Here is a 21,197-nt window from a genome sequence, read left to right on the forward strand (position 1 = left end):
GTAGGAATTAAAATTATTTGGAAGCTTTAGTTGTTAGAACAGGTTAATTTCTTAAGAGTGACCTTATATTTGAATTTGTTTCTATTATAACTGATTTTCTTGTATTTTACCTTTGCACACGGAAACCTTATTACTGCCTAAAAATACTGTTTCCCTGGAATGGAACTGTGAGCAAGGAAAGCATGGGGCAGCTGGCTGGCAGTTCACAGGTCTGTATTTCTCATGTAACTTTGTAACTCGAGCATGACTCTGAACTTAGCAGTACAGATCATCTCTAGTCACTCAGAGCTTAGTCCTGGAGACAGCAGAAATAAGTGATGCATCATAGCTTTGCGAGAGGCACTACTACAAGCTAGCTGGCCAAAGAGGAGTAAGTTAATAAAGTAAGAGAAAAGAAGAAATCTAGATGGGAAAATTCTCATGGAGTTTAAGATCAGTATTTCCAAGCTGGCACTGAGCCTGAGTTGGGGCTTAAAAACTAAGTCAAAATATATTTTGAATTAGCTTCACTTCCTGGCTCAGAAACAGTAGCATTGTGCTGCAAATACTGCAGAGATGCAGCTGAACTCACAGATGGGTGGAGGGGGAAGAGAACACTTCTAAATTACACATGCATTAGCAAAGAATCTGTCTCCCTCGGTGTTTCCTGCACACCCATGGATTAGGAGACAAGCACAGTGTCTACAGGAGTTTTTTTGCCTACAGGCTCCAGCAGCTGAGATTTTCCTTCTGCCACTAATCCACTGGATACTCCTTTTTCATTAAAAACCCAAACAGATCCATGTGGGCTGGATGAGTCTATAAGCTCCATTGTTTTCACACAGCCAGAGTCTCATCTGGGCTAAAAGTTTCTGATCTAGGATTTGGAGAGAAGCATGACACTGAGTAAACTCTGAGATTAGACCAACTATCAAGAGAGTAAAAGCTCATTGTGAGCTTTTACTTTATTGCATTTGTGTTTGTTCCCATGATCCCCGTACAGAAACAGAGGCTTAACACACCTTTTCCTATGGGATATGTACGGCAGTTTGAATGTACACAAAGCCACTAGATGGTAGTGTTGGTAAATGCAGCAGCTTTTGAGTGTTCAGAGATACCTTTACCGGCCAAGAACACCTTTCAAGGTAATTTGTCATCGTTATATATTCAGATTACACTCTGCAGTTACGAGGACAGACATAAGAATGGATGAACTCAGCAAATGCTCAACAAGAACAATGTTCCTCAAAGAAATAAAGAAGAGACTATATTTGCCTCAACTGCCTCCACTGGTGTCAGCATTTCCATTCTTTGGACACTGCCTCTCTTCAGGGGGTGTGGATATGCAAGAAACATCTAAAGCAGTCAGTGGAAAAACATTCACATTTCTAAGCAATCTTTTGTTTGAGAATTTTCAGCAGTGATTACTGGAGGCAATTTTTTTTGCATGTCTCAGCTGTGCTCAATTCCATGGACTTGGCCAGGCCGTGTGCACTTTCCCCCATGTAGGTACAGAAGAGGACGGCTGTAGGGGACTAAGAGTGCAGAGGTCTCACTTCCACCCCTCTAATAAACAAGTCAGATGTACCTATTTACAGGAAAAAACTGAATAGAAGGTGCTTTACTGTACAGGTCTCAGAAGAGGCTCAAATGTTAATCCCCTCCACGTCAGCAGAGGAAGCCTTGGGCACAGGGCCATGTTTTTGTTTAAGTCCTAAGTTCCTCAGAGGTAACTAAAGCCAAGGAAGAATTGCTCAGGGCTCTGACTGACATGTTTTCCAGTTGCAGGGCAGGACTGGCAGGAAAACCTGCTCAGAAGCTCCATCAGGTCAATGACATGGTGTTAAGTCACTGCCAGCCTGCCCCGTACACTGTCTTGTATCAGAGCACCTATTCAGTTCTGACAGAAATATGGTGGTTTGGCAAAACTCAGCTTACAGAGATGTGGGATTAGCACAAGGACCTGAATTAGACAAATACCAAACACTTCTGAGAAGTCCTGTCCCACGGAATGTGATGGAAAAAGGTGTTGGCTATACAGAAATCACCAACATCATCCAGTCCTATATGAATGACAGTTTAGAAGAAAATGCAAAGAGGAACAGCATGAGAAATCCATCACCTACCTTGGTTGATCCAGTAAAAGCAATTTTATCAATATTGTCATGGGTAGAAATTGCAGCTCCAGCTGTGGGGCCGTAGCCTGGCACAATGTTCACCACACCAGGAGGGAAACCCACCTGAAACAGAGGTTAAAGACAGCTCTGCAGAGATTTTGAGAGCACAGTTCGTTTCTCAGGGAGCTTGAATTAGTTGTACTGTACTCCTTGAAGCTCTTACCAGATACATCCCTGTTTTCCAGACTTTCCAGTAACATGGCTGGGTGCTACCAGCTGGAGTAGACGTGGGTGAAACTCACAGCCATGCTTAGGAAATGCCAAGTTTCAGTAAGAATTCTTGGAGAAATCCCAGTTTCAAGTCTAAAGAGAGTGAGTCTTTTGGCCAAACTTGGCCCCCAGCTACTGCAGAGCAGCTGGAGCCAAGGGGTAACTGAATGAAAGTTTGCTTTGAACAAAGGTTGACGTTTGTGGTTCTTCAGGGGCCAGAGGGATTAAGAAGTCAGTAAAACTTCACTAGATGATGGGGCTAATAAAACAGGAATACAAAAGCAGATGGTAACAGACTTATGCAAGTTTCCACCACATTTACAACCTAGATTAGCCAACTAGTAATTTTGCCAAAAGAGACAAATAGGAAAACTTTAGGTGAAATTCTAGTCCGAGGAGAACTGAGAGATTTACTGGAGTTTCAAGGATTATGCTCTTCTAGGTTAGTCCTTCCCTACTACTGATAGCACAAGGTTGTTTTTCCTGCAATTTCTAATGATGGAATTGCAGAGTGTAACACATTTGCTTTGTTTCTTACGACTTTTTAGCACAAAATCTCAATAAATGCAGTTTCTCCTTTTAAATAAAGCAGGAAGCAATTGCTCATGTACTATCTTGCAAAAAGTTATCCTCATAAGACCTTTTTTCCCCAGTTTTCCCTTCATAAATTGAAAGGGCAGTCTCATTTCTTCTCTAGATGTGACAATGACAAAAGTGCACTTAATAGAGTTTGTGTCTTGGCTAATGAGTTTTCAAGCAAACACTGCGTGTCAAACTGTGCAAGTAATGGTGTTTGGAGTAAGCAGCAAAGCCACAAGGAAGCAAAAAATTGGTTCAGGACATCCTGAGCCAAAAATTTTTTTCTGTTTTTCAGCAAAAATGAAAGCCAAAATATTTTGGTTGGCCTGAAATTATTTCATTGAACCCAACACGTAGCTTTACTTGTGTGGTAACATCTTCTGCATCCTTTTAAAGATGAAAACCAAAAAAGTTTAACTTATTCTTCTGAAAAACTGCAAAGAATTTAGCTAATTTTGGGTGGAGAAAGGAGCATCTCCAAATAAAATTATTCTGCTCTAATTACACTTCTGCCTTGAAGATCAACTGTGAGAAACAGCAAGCTTGGAATTCCAGCTCAAAACATTCATTTTACCAGAACCGAATGGGGTTTTTTGGGGGGAGGATGCTATGCCTGTGTTTGGGGAGCTGCATGTCAGAGTGAAGAAAGTGGTGTGGCAGGGCTCACTAAAAGCCATGACAACTGCACTCACCTTATGTGATCTTATTAAGTCAAGTAATTGTAGGAAATACTTAACTGGTATTATTTTTCCCCACTTCCTTTCCTGATGGAGAAGTCCTAAGTGTCAATTATCAACATATCCTTCTGTTTTCTCCCAGGCTAAGCCAAGAACAGACAAAATCATCAGCATCATTTGACTGAGCCTAACAAACAGACTTCCAGCTGAGAGAAAAAAGCATATCTACAACTCCTTTGGTTTTCCTCAGTGAGTCACATCCGTAGCTATAGGAAGCTGTTGTTCTGACCAGTGCTGGAAGGTTCTGTGCACTTCCCACCCCCTCTGTATGATGAACAGGGCACAACAGATCCTACCTGACAAGCCCTAAAGCAACATTTTTAAAACCCCAACCTACGATCTTCCCTTTATTTCAGTTGACTTTACAGGCCAGACATAGCTAAATTGTTCTATGAACCACAGAAATGACAAAGAATTGTTTCCCAGGACACTCTGTCTTGGTTGAATTATCCCACTTAAAAACAACAAACACAACACTGCTGTCTAATCACACTCTTTTTTGTCCCATTGTCTAATAAAACTGAGCTGTTGTTTTTCCCTCATTTGGGAGAAGGGAAGACAAGGAAGAGGAATAAAAGCACCATTTTTTCTCTCTGCAGCTTCCTGAGAAAAGAGAAAAACGTACAGGTTTTGTTATCTTTGCTCCCAGCCAGTCCCTGTCAGTCACAAAGGTCTTTGTGAAGAAACACTGAATACAGAGCTTGTTCTCACTTTCCCTTGTGAGGCTTTAATATCTTTAAAACCTAAAACTCTGGACTACCAATTCAAAAATTCTGCTTACAACCTTAAGAGAACCTCAACGGGGTGTTGAGATTTCCTCACCTCCTTGACCAGAGAGCCGATGTACAACGACGTGAGGGGAGTTTGTTCAGCTGGCTTGATAACCAGAGTGTTCCCACAGCACAGGGCTGGTGCCATCTTCCAAATCAGCATCAGCAAGGGGAAGTTCCACTGCAAGAACACAAGTCACTGGTCAGACCAGCCTGGCACAGTCACCTACTCGCTTCTACACAGTGTTTTCCCCACCTTCTCACAGCTCAGGGAGAAAAAGAACTGGGAGGAAAGCCATGAAGAGAAGTGTCTGCTTACAATGCTGTGTTTGCCTGGACTACAGAGTCTAACTTCCTTTATTTCCCCCTGAGATCCCTAATATTGCTGGCAGTCCTCACGCTAATCCTGTAAGTTGGACAAATTTCTGTATGATGTGACCTCATTCTTTACAGGAGTTTGATCACACTTTGTGTAGGATTTTGGCTGTTCACAGAAACTGTGTTGGAGGCAGTTTCCTGATGTATCACTTTTGCACAGCATCCGTATGTGGGGAATTGCAGGGTGCAACTACTCATTGAAAAAAACCCTCATTTTTCTCTGTTAGGCATTGGCTGAGTAGTCAGGAGTTATACAATATCATTCAGTTCCAGGTTTATAACTAGGAATCTGCAGTGGGTTGTTCAGTCATGGAAATCTAGGGGAGCTCTTATCCTCCCTTCAAATTGTAAATTGTTCCTTTCCAATTAGTTTTCTAATTTAGAATTAGGAACCAGTCCACATCAGTTTACTCTGTGCTAATCTCTTTCATGGTCATGTGTATTTGTAGATTTTGGAGTCTAAGCAAGAAGTGGAAAATGTAGCTCACAATGAATCTCAAAAAGGTCATTTGGCAGCAGAAAGGATTTCTTCATTAAAAATAATTAATGCTGCTTCAGGGATGATGGAAGCAGGCCAACAGTAAGGGGACTTCTTGTCAAGACTCAAGCCAAGAGTTTTAACTATCAACAAAGAAGACAAATATGTTAGGAATCCACAGATTCACACTTACAAAGAAATTAGCAGTGTAACTTTTAAGCAATGAGTTCTGTTCTAACCCAGCAGCCTGAGACAAAGCAGAATTTAGTCTCAAGTGCTATTCTTCAACATGCTTCACTCTTTTTCCCAGGTTTGTTCCATTTCAGTGATCTTTTCCAATGGCCGCATCCCATAATTTGCCCATTTGTCTTTTTCTCCTAAGCCTTCTTAGAGGCCTGACTTTGCATCTTGAGCCATTCACACCCACACTGCTTTTCTACGCTTTCAGAGCATGACATAACTCCATTAGGAGCTTTCTGCTGCAGAGTGGCTGGTGAAAGTAACAGTAAAGGACTCCAGGGCTGCCTCATGATATCACCTTGGGATAAAAATCAGCCATATGCTGCACTTTCTTAGAACTTCCCTTGCTAAGAACACTGGTTTAAATATAGTCAAGCCACAGGAAAAAGGGAGGACTGTTAATTGGTCTAGCGAGACATACAGAACAGTGACAGAATCTTTTTCAATCAAGTAGGATCATAGAAACCCACGGACTGTTGGTGTTACTGAGATCAAACTGGGAAAAAAAAACTGGAGAAGATTTGTTCTGAGTAAACTGAAGACAGATGTGGTTTTGTTGACCCCAATCATCCTTTTTACAAACACAGTGTTGAACTTGAGTCAAATTTAGTTCTGTACTTTCTATTGTATTTACTGCTGATCTAGGGTCAACCTGAGATCTTACAAATTCCACTGTGTTCCCAAATAGTGGCCTTCCAAAGCATCCTACATCATGTAGGTTTTTCAAAGGATAGTTTCCAAAGCACTGCTGAGTGCCAAAGGTGGACGAGTGTGACCTTTTAATTGATGATCAATGTGAGGAACCTGAGGTTTTGATCTTAAGTCATAAATTCTGCTCAAAGCAGTCACATTTCTTGCTCAGCCAGGAAAGCTGTGCAGAAGTTACCAAGACAAATGTCTGATAAATCCTACTGACCATCTCCCACTCTGCCTCACCCTCACATTGCCAAATAGACCATGTCCTCTTATCACTGGCAATTTAGATTCAATCCTGCTGAAAGAAAAAGCAGAATTTTCCCAGACATCTTTGGGAAGTGGTCTAGACCTGGTATTCCCAGGGTCCACATGCATTCAACACCCTACATGCATTTCTTTCAGTCTCTCCTTATCCCAAAGGTCAAAATCCTCTATGGACTCTTATTGATCCAAGTATCACATAATCACAGAATACCCTGAGTGGGAAGGGACTCATTAGGATCACCAAACTCCAACTCCTGGCCCTGCATAGGACAGCCCCAAGAATCCCACCATGGGCCTGAGACCATTGTCCACAGGCTTCCTGAACTCTGGCAGGCTTGGTGCTGTATCCAAACAGAGAATCTTGGTACAGCACCATTTACCTCATGACTTATAGGATACAACATTCAAAGCATTTTACAACCAGACAGGAACAAACTATGTCTTCCATGTAGCTGTAAAGTCTTCCTGGCTATCTGTTTAAAGAGAGCAAGCAACACATGGTAATACTGGAGGTATTCCAAGAACTAGCCACACTGTCCCCTCAGCAAAGAATGAGACCTCAAGGAAAAGAAAACTCTATTCAGTGAGATGTAATCCCAGAAAGCTCAGAGAACAGCCAGGCTTTATTAATAATGGATATGATTTAAAACTCAAAACTATGCATCAGCACGAGGCAGCAAAGAGCCAGCAGACGTAATGACGAGATGGGTGTCCCAGCAGTGAGAGAGTCAGAGAGCTCTGACTGGTCTCTGGTGACTGGTGTCAGCCTCAGAGAGGAACAGAGCGTCTGATTAGGAGACCCACCCTTCCACTGCAGGGGATTTCTGCTGCCAAGAGCAATTGGCATGGGGGTAAAAGAAGAAACTACATCAGGCCACTGAGATGGGAGTTCCCTGCAGAACAGCTGTGCTTAACCAGGGAGCAGGAGGCTGCAGTGTAGGATGGGAGTGCACATGGACTTTTCCAGTTCTGTGGGAGATGCAGGGCAGCATCACTGGTACTTACTGGGGTTATGGCTCCACAGACACCCATCGGCTCATGCCGGGTAAAACACACAAAATTTTCATCTGCAAGAGGAGAGGATAAAAAGACAACAAAACAGTCAAAATCCTCACCTGTACAGAAAATGTGTAAGACAATTGCACACTAACAGGCTGGGGACAGAACTAAACCTGTGTTAGACAAAGAACCCCATATTTGTTCCTCTTAACTCGTGCCTCTGGGACATCCCAGATGGATGAAGATGTCTCTGGGTAAAGGTCTTGTGTCAGCTCAGAAGCCAAACACTGCTCATGGTTACAGTGGAGTCTTTCAAAACCAGGGATTCAATTCCTTCTGCTAAATCCCTGCATTGAGGCTGAGGGGAGGATACCTCCCCACCACACGGAAGAGCAAGCACAAATTTCATTCAGGTTGTGTCTCACTGAAGGAAGCAAAGCACTTGCCTCCCTGAGGGGCAGTGTTTTTAAACCCATTTTGTACAGGAACCATGTACAGGAATTCAGTGTAACAGGAATTGCACTTCTGGTAAGAACTCTGGGACTAAAGTAATACCATTCATCTTAAAATACTGCTGCTACTCTTTCAAAAAGAAAGCAGGAAGGACATTTGCCTTTCAAATTCATTCTTGCTGAACACCCAGTTTTATTGGGAAGATCTGAGAGAGAACATGAACATTTCTAATGAGAGTTTTTGGGAGTGATCTCAAATCAGGACAAACGAGCAGTGACCAGGAAAGCAAAGTTTTACTCTACTCTGAATGAGGGTGACATCTCTGTTTATAAGGCTGACATGACTCCCTTTGCTGCCTGCAGAGACTGAACCAGTCAGCCCTTCAGAGTCCTTCTCCTGGTGACTAATTTTTGTCTGCAGTGTCTGTCCTTTTTACAGCCCCTGTGATCACCTGCACACAGGGACAAAAAAAGGCTGAATCTGAAAATACACCATGTTGCCACATGGATAATCATTGTCTTGATTTGTTCTCCCCAAAACCGTACTTGAACTTATATAGCTGAACCAAAGCCTTCTTTCTGTGTGACTGCTCTCACTCTGCAGCCTAGGAAACATTTTGAAAACCTCTTTTAAGTGTCAGAAAACTTGACAAGGTCCCCCAAAGAGCTCAGTGCTTTGACTCCTGAGAGGAGTCAACATCTCAGACCTCCTCTTCAATAAAAGTTAAGAAAAAGCACTACATGATCTCTCTGAACATCTGAGCCAGCAATACCATGGATGCAGGAACTTATCAGTGAGGTGGGAGACACTGGTGGATTCCACATCAACCCTCTGCCACATCCCTGTGGCACCTGCAATGGCACAAGCTCTGCTGCCTTCATACAATTCTCCCCAGAAAACTCTGTCCTTACACTCTCTGGCACCTTAATTTATTTCAGTGATCCCTACAAATAAATTACGCTATAACGTGTGGGGTGTTCTCTTTAAGAGTTAATCTGGATTCAAAACCAAAAAGGTTTCTCTGTCAAAAAAGCAGCAGAAGAGCTCATCCATTATTTTTCCTGAGATCCATACAGGCCTTGACATAGTTCTTCCATTAGTTTAAATATTGAAACACCTCTGCTTAAAATGCACCCTGGGATAGCAAGGAAGAGCAGGCTATTTTTGCAGGTTTTCAGAAGCCAGCCTTTCCATGGATCTCCCTCCCACCCCCTAAAGCCCAATCCCATCCCAGTTCTAAAACTGGGTCTGAAGGAACTCACAACTCACCCACTGGGATAGTTCTGCCCTGAATTTTATCAGCCCATCCAGCGTAATACCGAAGTGTTTTTATACAGCCTTCCAGGTCAATGAAATAAGCCTGAAGAAAAGGTTTTCCTGTGTCCATTGTTTCCAGAGTCTGAAAAAAAACAAGTTAAAAAGACAAATTAATGGTTTTTTTCTTGGGAGAAACCAAAAAAAAAAGCTTTTAGAGTAACTCTTTCTCAGCTTTATTTTGTCTTATTCTGAAGACACTGGGTGTTCTTCCCTCTTCTTATATTTAAGGAATGAGCTTGTAATATAAATTAGGCAGAAGGGAGACTAGACCAGATAACCCTGATCCATGCAGGAGTTGCTTTGTCCAGTGGCTGTGATGAAAGGTCACCTTCCAGAAGCCCCCAGAAGGTGAGTGTGGGTGGGATACAGGGGGTCTGGGGCACTGGTCAGAGACAAAGCCAGTCATGACTTCACCATAACTGACCCTCCAACGCAGATGTTCTGCATTCCAGATGGTGTCACTGAAATCAGTCAGATCCACTTGCCTTTTATGTGAAAAAAAAAAAAAAAATCTATTTTTTCTACTTCATAACCCTAAACCCAACCTCTGAAAAGCCTCTTTTGTCCAATGATAGAAAACACATTTTTTACAGAGTTCTGGTGAAGTAACCTCTGGGCTCAGATCTGTGCTGAGACCAAGGCAAGGCAGAAGTTGCTCCACTGAAGCTGCACCGGTGCTGAGCAGCTCTAAACAAGGTCCAGGCTCAGCCTGTGTCCTTTACACTGTTCTGGACATTAGCTCAGGGAATGCTTTGTTCTCCACACAGGTCATTAAATGGGATATTGGTACAAATGGCCAGCACATCCATAAAGGAAGTACTATCCCTTGGTAGATTGGAACATCTTTGTTTACACATGAAGTCATACCCTGTCATCTTCCACAGACATTAGGGTCCAAACAGCACTTGAACAGACATTCCCCTTGGAATGACTGGGATTGTTATCCACTGAATGTCTGCTAAAACAACTGATTTTTATAAGTCATTACTTAGCACACAGCCAAGGCAGCTAAGGGCTGGTGTTCTGCAGTGCAAACAGCAATGCCAAACAAGCCCTCCCAGACTAGAAAGACAGAGAAAGCTTGAAGTGAGTGCTCTGGTTATGGGAAAAGCAGGATCCTCTAAAGTCACATCAAAAAGTGAGCGAAAATGAACAGGGTTTATTCACACACACATTTTTTCCCACTTTTATTTGCTGGCCAGAACTGCCTTTAGATCCAAATAGTTTGGTTTTGTCCTGCTGAAACTGAAAGCTGTCATGTGGTTGAGAGAGACTGTGATGGGGAAAGAAACTCAGCTCAAAGCAGTCATGCAAGTACAGGCTCCTAAGCACATCCCACATGTGTAATTCCTACTGACCTCAGCAGGACCCTGGCTCAGGAACCTGCACCTCTAACAGCACAGAATGTCATAAATGCCATTCCCATGAAGATAAAAGTGCAGCACTGAACTGGAGAGTGCTCAGATCCAAGAGCTTGGGTATGGAGGGACAGCAGCCCTAAGCTGAGGATCTGGGAGTGCGATTTGGAAAGATGTGCAATGCCCACAGAGTCTAAAGGTTCCTACCAACTGCAGTGTGTTTTAGCTCAGGTTCTCATCCCCTTGTTCTGCACCAGCAGGACTCCTCCAGGACAAGATCATGGAACCATTAGCAATAGTTTTTCAGTGCAGATGTCCAAGTTAACACAGCTTTGCAGCTATAGACAGATTTTCCTGAGCCAGTACATTCAGTAGGGAAAGGAACAGTTCCCACTTACACACATTTTAAACTTTGGATGATATTCAGCAAGAGAAAAATTCTCTTTCCAGCTCCCCGTTTTAGGGGAAGGAATTTGCACAAGTGTTAAACTGGCCCTGCATTTTTGTAATAAAGACTGAGTCAGCTGTGGTGGTTTGGGGTTGTTTTGGTTGGTTGGTTTTGTTTTATTGTTTCAGTATGTTTTTCAAAAGATAAGAGCTGGAAGACAGCTATGAACATTAATGACTGTTAAGCTAAGGAAAAGCGTGTTTATTGCTTTGAAAATTTGAGTACTAATGTCTGTAATCACTTCAATAACTAGCTAAAGTTTTAAAGAAGTCAACTATATAAAGTCAACTTGCAGAAAGAGGAAGAAAGTCATGACTCCTACATGGACTCTTCTGCCCCTCATAAAAAGGAGAAAAAGAAAAATATTAGGTAGATGCAGATGCATCAGAGGGATAGAGCTGAATTATCAGCCAACTGTTGCTGGTCTATCAGTGCTCCCAGTACTTACTGCCAGGATGACTCTGTCTCGCTCCAGAAGATCAGCCAGTTTGTGCAGGAGTCGTCCTCTGCTTGGGGCACCCATCTGTCTCCATGGAGAGCCCCTCTGGAATGCTGCCTTGGCTGCCTCCACTGCATTATCCACGTCAGGCTACAGCACCACATACACAGGAAAACTTCAGGTTACAAGGAAGGAGCTGGACAGTGGCACAGAAACCCCACTCAGGCTGGTTCCTTATTGATGCTGCAATGGCTAAAACCAAGTTGTCCGACAAAACCACTCCCATTTTACTCCTGGATTTGAATCCAAGCCTGGAATATGTTTCAGGTTTGGTCTGGGCTCATAAACAATCTCGAGGTCAAAGTACTAATAGGGTCTTGCAAGGGCAATTTAATGTAACTGATTTGTTTATAAAATAATCCAGAATCGTGTTCCTGCCAATAGAGGATGTGACACTGGGGGAGTTGGAGAAACAAGCATGACAGGCCACTGGCCCACATGAATCAGCCTCCTCTAAACAAGTGTGGGCAGGAAAGTCCCCCAGTGAGATCAAGGTTTTATCCAGGGGAACAATCACAGCTCAGATTCCACCATTCAGTCCCCCTGGAACTCATGCCAATGGCAGTTAACACACTAAAAAGCTCCCTTAGATCCCAAAACACTTCCAGAACATCTCTACCAAGTGGGAAAGGTTTTGCTGTTCAGTACTATGACAAAGGCATTTCACCTACACACACTTGGTTCCATTCTCCCTTCATCTCCCTACAGCTTTAACATCCTCTCAACCAAATCTAACTCTGTTTACCCAAGTGACTACTCAAGTGGGCAGCAAGTTCCCTCTCTTTTCACAGCACCACCCCCCCAAAGCTTCATGCATTTGATCTGGCCACAATAGACCCTCAACTCCTCCCTTCATCTCACATACACTGATTAAAAAAGTGAAGCCAAAGGCAACCTCACAATCCAATGGAATCAACAGGAACATTGCCACCAGCATCCACAAGGCCAAGGCTGTAGCCCAAGCACACATAAAGCTTTGGACAGGCTCCTGCTGTATGTAATGTCTGGCACAGTCTGTGCCTCACTTCAGCTGATGGAGAACTTGCACCTCACTGCAATATATGGCTCAAAAGGTTGGGAAAGGAGCCTTGATTGTTCCTCACAGAACTTCACCAGTTGCTCTCACCTATGTCTAATGTCAGGTCTTGTCTGGACACAATTAGGAAAAAAGCCTCTGCACTGATCCAGCAAGGTCTGGCCACTCTCCCCTCATGGGGAGAGATGTGTGGTGCTCAACCAAGAAAAAATGTTATAGGGAGACACGCTGCCACCTCAAAAAGTTCTTGGTCAAAACAGCAAGTCATCATCCAAGGCAATGGTACCTTAGATTATAGTTGGCTCCTTTTCTTTACAAACACATTACACAGCTTTGAAATAGCCTGATTTATACTGAAGAAATCCACCCTTTTGGAAGAACACTGCTACAGAATTATTGGAGGAAACCTGTGCTGCTACAGAATGGCTCTGGTCTAGCAAAGGATGCTGGTAAGGCAGAGGTGGTGAGGAGCCACTGAGAGCAGACAGGCATGTCCTGCCTGGAGCCCATCACCCCCAGGCACAACAGGCCTTCAAAATTGCTCACTCCACTTGAGTTGATCTGGATTCAAACTGGCACATCATGAAAGCCAGAAGGCACCACCAGCCACTGCACACTCAAGTACTCCCCATCCTGCCTGCTGGAATGAAGGTTCAAGCTGAAAGGCGGCAATATTTTACGTGACAAAGCAGGCAAAGGAACATAAAAAGCCTGTCAGGTTTAAACAAGTCTTCCCTTAGCAGTAATTAATTAGTTCTGTACCAGTCTGGGTGTACTGACGTGCAGGGAACTGGGTCTGCAGTGGCACAATGCCTTTGGTACTGAGGGTCTTCCCTCCACCCTGGCACTCAGAGAACAGGGGTGAGATGGTTGTGTGGGCAGAGGACTGCAGTGCATGCCCAGATCTTCCCCATCTTCAAAACATGAGAGCACAAGTCCTGTTGCAATTCTTGCAGATGGTTGTCTTCATTCTTGTCTCTTTTCTCAGACACGCTGGGTACAAACAGCAGCTCGAGGACTGCAGTCACTGTCACACAAGCAAACAGGCTTTCCCTAAACACCCTCGGGGTAGCACCACCAAGCGAGATCCTGAGAGCCTGCACAGCCTCAATAGGGCTGAGAGACCAGCAAAAACAAGGAAATTCTTCAGGAAGGCCAAAATGCCATTCTTAATCCATCCTGTTATGACTAGGCATTAGGGGAGTCTGAATGGCATGTTCATTGCAGGCGTGTTGCAATAGGTAGGCACAAGGCGTGACAAAGGGACTCGTAATTGTCAAGGTGCCAGGAACACATTGTGGTGCACAAAACCACAGAAAAAGGAGATCCTGTGCATCCTGGTGCTCAGTCTGGATCTATAACACATTGAATATTACACAAAAAGCTCCACTGAGAGAATATTAAGACTGCAAAGTCAAGCACTGCAACCCTGGAAGTGCCTGCAAACCTTCATACCCACCTTGGTGTTTGCATTATGATACAACTCCCAGTTACACAACCACATACCTTTCCCCCCTGGATAAAAATCACACTGTTCTTTGTTCTAAGCTACCTCCTCCACTTCCATTTTCCACCTCAAGTCCTGCTTATCGCTGCTCCCTTTTTCTCCCCTGCCCTTTTTTCCTCTCTCCTGTGTCTTCCTCACAGTGAAGATCCAGTGGCTCTGAGTGGGAAAAACACCTGCAAGAAAGCCTCAGTCTGCTTCAGTCCCAGAGTGCTTCACTGTGGTCACTAAGGAGAACAAGGGTGGAGCACAGCCAGTGAAGACCATCTTTGTTCAATTCAACTACAACTCCTTCAAAAAGCCTCCACTGTGCACATCTTTGGAAAGGCACTTTTCTGACACAAGGCACAAGCATGTCACAGTTTCTCAGTTAGAAGAGGTTCCCTGATCTGCTCCCCTGCAAACACATTGCATTGCTCCAACTTCTGAACCTGAGTTCAAAACAGCCACAAAGAGCATCTTAACAGCCCCAAGTATCCAAAATCATTATTGAGGGCATTGGAGTCTGCTGGACTCTTACCTCAGCCTGCAAGTACAATCTGAGGGAGACAGGCTGACTGTGGACAAATCCCTCTCAAAACCCTTCAAAGATCCATGTGTGGCAGTGAACTGTTTAGAAGTGACCATGACAGACGCTCCACAACATCAAGTCTGCTCGACAGTCACAGCTGTGGACCTGTTGCCCATGCTCTGAGGCCACCAGCTGAGCTGGGCTCTCCTTTGAGGAAGGAGTACCTTTCCCCTGCCTTTGATGGATGTCAGCAAGCTGCTGGAAGGAAAAAGCCTGTCTCCAATTATTATTGGCAGCACCAAAGACATTAAAATGGCACAAGTATTCCTGTTTTTACATGGTAACATCAAGACAGAGTGGAAGTTCTGGGGCTTCACCACTCCCATGAGGCAGAAGTCTAATGAAGAAAGTTATTCCTTTTCTGTTATCAACCTGGCAAACAGTTGGACACTAAGACACTTTTTGGGAGGCAAAAAGCCTCCCAACATCCAGTGAAGACATCTGCCATTTTATTTCTAGGGCTTCTTTTTCCACACAGACTTTTCTTTATCCCTCAACTGTCCCATCAAGGACAATTCTGTAACTAAAGAACAAACAACAAAACTTTTCCTTCGAGGCTCATAAAGCATTGGCCAAGTTTCAACACCAGACTGAACTGTCATCACTGAGATATCAGCTGCCAAACTCCCACCCCTCACGTGCAGCCTAAACAAAACACTCTGCAAGGCCAGGGAGGGGCAGGTTTCTGTTGAGGGCTTGGAAAGTGGAGTTCTGCTCCCAGCCTGCTGTGAAGGCAGAGCCAAACCTGGCACAGCACAGCTGAAGCCAAAGCCAGTACCAGGAACTGATGTCCCTGGGGTGGCACTGAGCAGCACAACAAGTGTGGTGGCACTTACTGGAAAGCACCACCAAACACAACTCACCACTTCCTGAAGAGAGGTCAGCAGACTGGAGTTACATCCGGGGGGGGAAGTCCAACCAAGGCAAATGAAGCCTCAGAGGACTTAGCTTGACCATGTCCCACTGTCCTATGGCAAGTGTCACCAGAAGCCAAACAGCTATTTGGGGATTGTTCTCACCCATGACTGCTTTCTAAGTAATCCAGATCCAGGTCTAATCCCACTCAGTTCCTTGGAAAAACCTACTTACAGTAAACAATTATTGGGGTTTTTTTAAAAGCATGATATAAAGGGGTGGAAGAGGCTTTCAGTAACTAAACCAGAGTTACCCTACATTCTTTCCTGCAATTTCCATGTACCAAGGAGTCAGCCTCCCATGCTGAGTATCCAGGGACAGAAGAATCCACTGACTAACCCCAAGGAAAGGTTTACAGTGATTCTCCTGGAAGCTAAAAGCCCAATCCAGGCAGGGACAAACCTCAAAGAGGCAAGCTGCAAAACTGGCCTTTTAGTTCTGCATAACAATTTTCTTTAAGCCAGTAAGAGGCAGGTACGAAATGCTCCTCTGTAGGTGCTTGAGGAGACACTCAGGGAACAATAACAATGTCATGGTTTCTGCCTATCAAAATACAGTTGCATCAGAGTCAGCTTCAACTCCACTGTTTACATGCCACTGCAATTAAACACAGTTGAGTCCTACCCAGTCAGTATAAAGAAATTACACATAATGTTTGGTTCTGCCTGGATCTGTAATTGCCCTATGGATACACAAATCCCTCATGGCAATGAATCCTGGAGGCTGCTTCAGTGCCATCCAAAAAAAGCACAGCTACCTTACAACACTGCATTGCATTCCCAAGCAAGTTTGCTCCCATCTCCAGAAGGGTCAGGCTTTATACTCTACATAGAACAATACCAGAAAACACACTGCCCCTGCTCAGCTAGTCTCAGTCCGACTAGGAAAGGATCCCTGAGGCAGCTACCTCGCTGGAAATCAGGCATTGGGCCTCACAAGTGTTGGACAAGCTTAGGCACAAAGAAAAAGATCTCAGAGCAGGCAGAAATGGCCACACTGCCCACAGCAATGAGCTGCCAAAGCCTTGGTACAGCACAGCAGCTGAGTCATCTTTCCATGACACCCTGCAAGAAGCCACAGCTCTTGGGCCAGCCCTCTTCCATAGGTCAGACCAGTTGGTCCCTACGTTTTGGACAAAAAGTGTCACATTTGATTGTTCCTCACCTCAAATTGTTACAAATCCTCTTACAGCCCAGGTTGATCTACAGCAAACCAGGGCCAGTCAAGGACTGCTAGAGCTCTTGAGATACTGGTTTGGTTTTAACTGGGAGTTGCCACATTTGTGCAGGAGGCCAGAACCCACAATACCAGTTGGAAAAGCAGCACCACATCTCCAGCAGTAAGTGGTCAGTGTTTGCACGACTGACCTCAAATTCCTCCCAGTACTCAGGTTATTTGTTGACTATGTTTACAAAGAGACAAGTTTCAGTTCAGTGTGTCCAACATGCTGCTGTGCAGCTGATGTATAAACCACTCCCAACACAAGGCCCAAGTCCTGTCAGGGATGTGCATACACCATCATTACTATTTCCTCAGGTTGGCTGCTCCCTTCCAGTCCATGCCACAAGAATGATGCTCAATCTCATTCCTCTGACAGTGCTCAGCAGCCAGTTCCTACCAGGGAAAGTGCCTCTGACGAGTTGGACAGGATTGATCCCACCCAGCCCATGTAATTCTTGAGCAGCACATTCAGTGCCCCAGACCTTCAAATCAGTCTGACCAGATGGATGTTGTTGTTAAAAGCCAGTTTTTCCCCTGTGTGCTTCCCTACCAAAAGCAGTACTTTGGAAATTGTCTTCTGCACTGCTTTTCTAACAACACTCACCTTATCTCCTTCCTCAATGTCACAAATCTTCTCCAGCGTTGAAGGGTTGTAGGTGGGGAACTTCTTTCCACTTGTAGACTCGTGCCATTCATTGTTAATAAATATCTGAAGAGAGAGAGCAAGGGAAGTGGGATGGGCAGGAGAAAGAAAACACTGATGTAGACAAAAAAAAAACCAAAACAACACAAGTGCTTTTCAAAGGTCCCAAAGCTCTCCAATTTCCATCGGTGGCGAGTCAAGTGTGCTCAGTCTCTCTGCCATGGAGATTGTAATACAGAAGCATTTATCCAAACTTTGAGCACCCAGTTGGTTTTGAGCAAGAGGAAGTCAGAGGATGGGGCTCACACAACACACCACCATGATCTGGCAATGAGAAACAGGTGGGTTTTGAAATACATCTCCATGGGAACACCAAGCAGACACCAAGAGAAGCTTGCATGGTTCAAGCAAAAGGAGCCACTCGTTCCATGTCACTGCACAATATTCCTTGGCCGTTCGTATCCTCCCTGAGCTACTTCCACATCTTGCTCCCCCCTCTGGCAGCACCCAGAGGAGGGTGGGGACTGGCTCAGTTCTACCCCACCATGCCTTGTCACAGGCTGGATCAAGCCTCCCACGTCACTTGGAGTCATCTGTGACAAGATTTAAGTGTTTCAAAATATTGCATTTCCAGAGCAAGAACAAACAGTCCCAGCGTTGCGTAACTGAAAATGCATTAAATACTGGAGTGTTGTTACTCACTGTAAACAGAACATGAATACCTATATACAATTAATTGATTCAACATGCATCTTATCCACGCTGTGATCTAACTTGGCAGTGTTATATTTTATAAATATACTTCAAGTAAGATTAGATGAAGTAATCTTTATTAGTAGCCTGCTAGTGGCTGTAAGCTAGTACTTTTATTTGGAAGTCATCCACATTTGCAATCTTGTTTATGAGTCTCTACACACCACCAGGAGATTAATGTTGCATCTCTTACATGTGGAATTCCCACTGCTTTGGGTCATAATTTTCTTTCCTTGGGCAGTTTTTTCTTCCTGAAAGGGCTTTTTTCTTACCATTTCTGCACAAAGCACGCAAAATGTAACTGGTGTAGAAGCTGTACAGTTGGACCCACCTGTTTCACACAGGCCAAGAAAAAGACCATTTTGCCAAAGATGTTGCCAAGGGAAGTCACAAGAAAAGATACAATGTTAGAAATATTAACTCCAGTCTAAGACACCAGTGCTCCTGAACTACCTTTGTTATCCAAATGCTCCATTTTAACATTCACACATTTTAAATTCAGTTTTTCTTCGTTTCACTAATGAAGAAGGGTCACATTATAAATACAAGAGATATGACAGGAACTGTAAAATTAAAGCATCAGGTATATGCTCATAAACTGAGATTTGGGGAAGGACACTGTTTTTCCTTCGCATTCAACATGAATTCTGTGGGAAAATGATGTTCCTACAAGTAGTAAAACACGAGAGTGACAGGATCAGACTGTTTTAAATGTAACATATACACTGGCATCGTTCTGGGAATTGCACCACATATCCCGAGTCTTTGGTGCCAGGAGCTGAAATCAAATCGAATAATTTATCATCTGTTCATGCTGCATACCCAGGATTTGAGACAAGAAATTGTGGACAGATCACTTCCATCACACATCCATGACAAGCACTAAGCTGCTTTATAAGAAAGATCTTTGTTGAAAATTTTTTCCTCTCCCCCAACCCCGTAACTGGTAGAACCAAAAATAAAAATCTCCTCTAAGCAGAGGAAAACACGCTGTCAGCTGTAAACATCTGGTGAAACTCAGAGTTTGTACAAAACCCCTCGAAGTTTTATGAAAATTGACTGCTGCTCATTATTTACTCAGATGCACCAGCAGCATCAGATCAAACATCAAACTCCCACTTTTAATTTACATTGGTTTCCACTTTTAAGAGACTACCTTGTTACTTCCAGCACACAGAGTCTCCGGCAAAACTCTGCAGAACAAAACTGCATGTATTAAAACACACACGGCTGCAGGATAAGATCCCTAAGGAGTGTTTAAAAGTGTTCACAACAATAAAAATAACAAAAACCAGAACATTTGGATGTTTAAGAAGAACTCGAATGGCCGTGTCCATTTTGGACGCGGGAAAGAGCTGTTTGTGCAGCATTACGCCATTCTGCAATCAGCAGCTGCAGATCCAATTTGCTGCTAAACGACAAGTTTATCTCACAAATAAAGGGCAGATAAACTTGAGATGTTAAAAATTAATCTAGTCCAGTGATTACTACTAATTGCTAATCTGTTTCACTACTTCGGATGCATAATTCAAATCAACACCTCGCCGGACAAGCTATCGCTGTTTACTTCTTCTCACTGCAAGGGAATAACATTCAAATTCTTCCTTTTTTTTTTTTTTTAAATACTTAACACAAAAATGCAACAGTAACACACTCATTCAGCCCCTCCAGTTCTTTTAGTCCAGCCACAAAGTTGAAATTACGGCAGTTGAGGCTCCTCAGCACCATAACCAGCCGGGACATTTTCCTCACTGCACAAGGCAGAGGGTCAGGCTGCTGTGGAACAAAAAACGACCCAGCGAACGCAGAGCTACAGCTGCGATGGGAGCAGGGATTTCTGCAGCCCTGCTCAGCTCCACACCAGTCTCACCTCTGAGGGATGGAGTTATCGAGCTCAGGAGCCTTTGGTTTAATCCAAAAGGTCAGGAGCGACCATTTAATGGGAAGCTCAATGAAGAGTGGAGAGGTGAGGGTTTGTGTGGGCTCGATGCCCGACTCCTCATCCCACAAAGAGGCCATAGAGGAGCTCTGTTGGGACAGAGAGAGTCACCAACAAGACTCACATTAACACCACTTCTAGAGCTGCAGGATGGCTCCAATCTCATGGCAAAGCCCTTCCATAAGGCCCAGTCCTGCTGGACACTGGTCCTTCTCCAGGCTTGCCAGAACCCAAATCCACCCCTGGCACTAAGCCCCCTCCCAGCAGAGGAGAGCTGCAGACTGGGTCAAGGACAGTTGAACACAACTCCAACAAGCAGCTTCCTGAGGGATAAAACCCCCTCCTCACCCTGCCTGTGTTCACCCCATCCAAATCGGATTTCACTGAGCACCACTGCAGGGCTGGAGGCGTTCAAGAGTGGGATGGGATGGAAGATAGTGTCAGGCATCACAGGAGCACAGAGCACCTGGGGTAGCACAGCAGCTTCAGTGGGGCCATTTTATTTAAAAAAAAAAAAAAAAAAAAAAAAAAAAAAGGTTAGTTTTTGGGCTTTAGGGATTGGGGCAACTACTGCTCCATTGGAAATGCCACTGTCACCTGCTCGTTCAACCCCAAGCCCCCATAAACCTACTGCCTCAGGCACCGGGAGGAACAAAAGAATTTAAGAAAAACAACACCGAGGGTGAAAACTCTGTATTAAAAACCTAACACCTCGCCGCCACTGGGACTCCACCAAGCCCCGGTCCCGCCGCCCACCTCCCGACGGCCGGCGAGCGGGCTCACCTTGGTGTACTTCACCTCCAGGCTGCGCAGGGGCCGCGGCAGCGGCGGCGGCACTTTCCTGTCGGGCTGCCCGTTCTCCACGGCGCCGTTGAGGGCGGCCATGGCCGCGCCGTCGAGCCCGCGCGCCGTCTGCCCGCTGACAGTGCCCGCGCCGCCTTAAGAGCGCCGCGTGCACCGCCCGCCCGCCCCCCATTGGCCACCGCCCCCGCCCCGCGCCCCGCCCCGCCCCGGCCCCTCGCGCGGCCGCAGG

At 44.6% G+C, this 21,197-nt stretch overlaps 1 protein-coding gene across 1 annotated transcript in view; it reads right to left on the reverse strand.

The window, feature by feature from the left end:
* The window catches only part of ALDH1A3 (aldehyde dehydrogenase 1 family member A3), a 35,681-nt gene extending 14,617 nt beyond the window's left edge, over nt 1-21,064 (reverse strand). Inside the window, exons 1-7 of the mRNA XM_027644472.1 lie at nt 20,948-21,064; nt 17,434-17,538; nt 11,532-11,672; nt 9,230-9,359; nt 7,514-7,575; nt 4,505-4,633; nt 2,106-2,219 (exon numbers count right to left, since the gene is read on the reverse strand). Of these exons, the coding sequence (XP_027500273.1) occupies nt 2,106-2,219; nt 4,505-4,633; nt 7,514-7,575; nt 9,230-9,359; nt 11,532-11,672; nt 17,434-17,538; nt 20,948-21,049 (783 nt within the window). The 5' untranslated portion in view covers nt 21,050-21,064. The remainder of the gene's footprint in view (nt 1-2,105; nt 2,220-4,504; nt 4,634-7,513; nt 7,576-9,229; nt 9,360-11,531; nt 11,673-17,433; nt 17,539-20,947) is intronic.
* Nucleotides 21,065-21,197: the final 133 nt, after the last annotated feature.

This window comes from Corapipo altera, unplaced genomic scaffold, assembly GCF_003945725.1.
Source record: "Corapipo altera isolate COAL_440 unplaced genomic scaffold, ASM394572v1 50, whole genome shotgun sequence".
NCBI classification, from domain to species: domain Eukaryota; kingdom Metazoa; phylum Chordata; class Aves; order Passeriformes; family Pipridae; genus Corapipo; species Corapipo altera.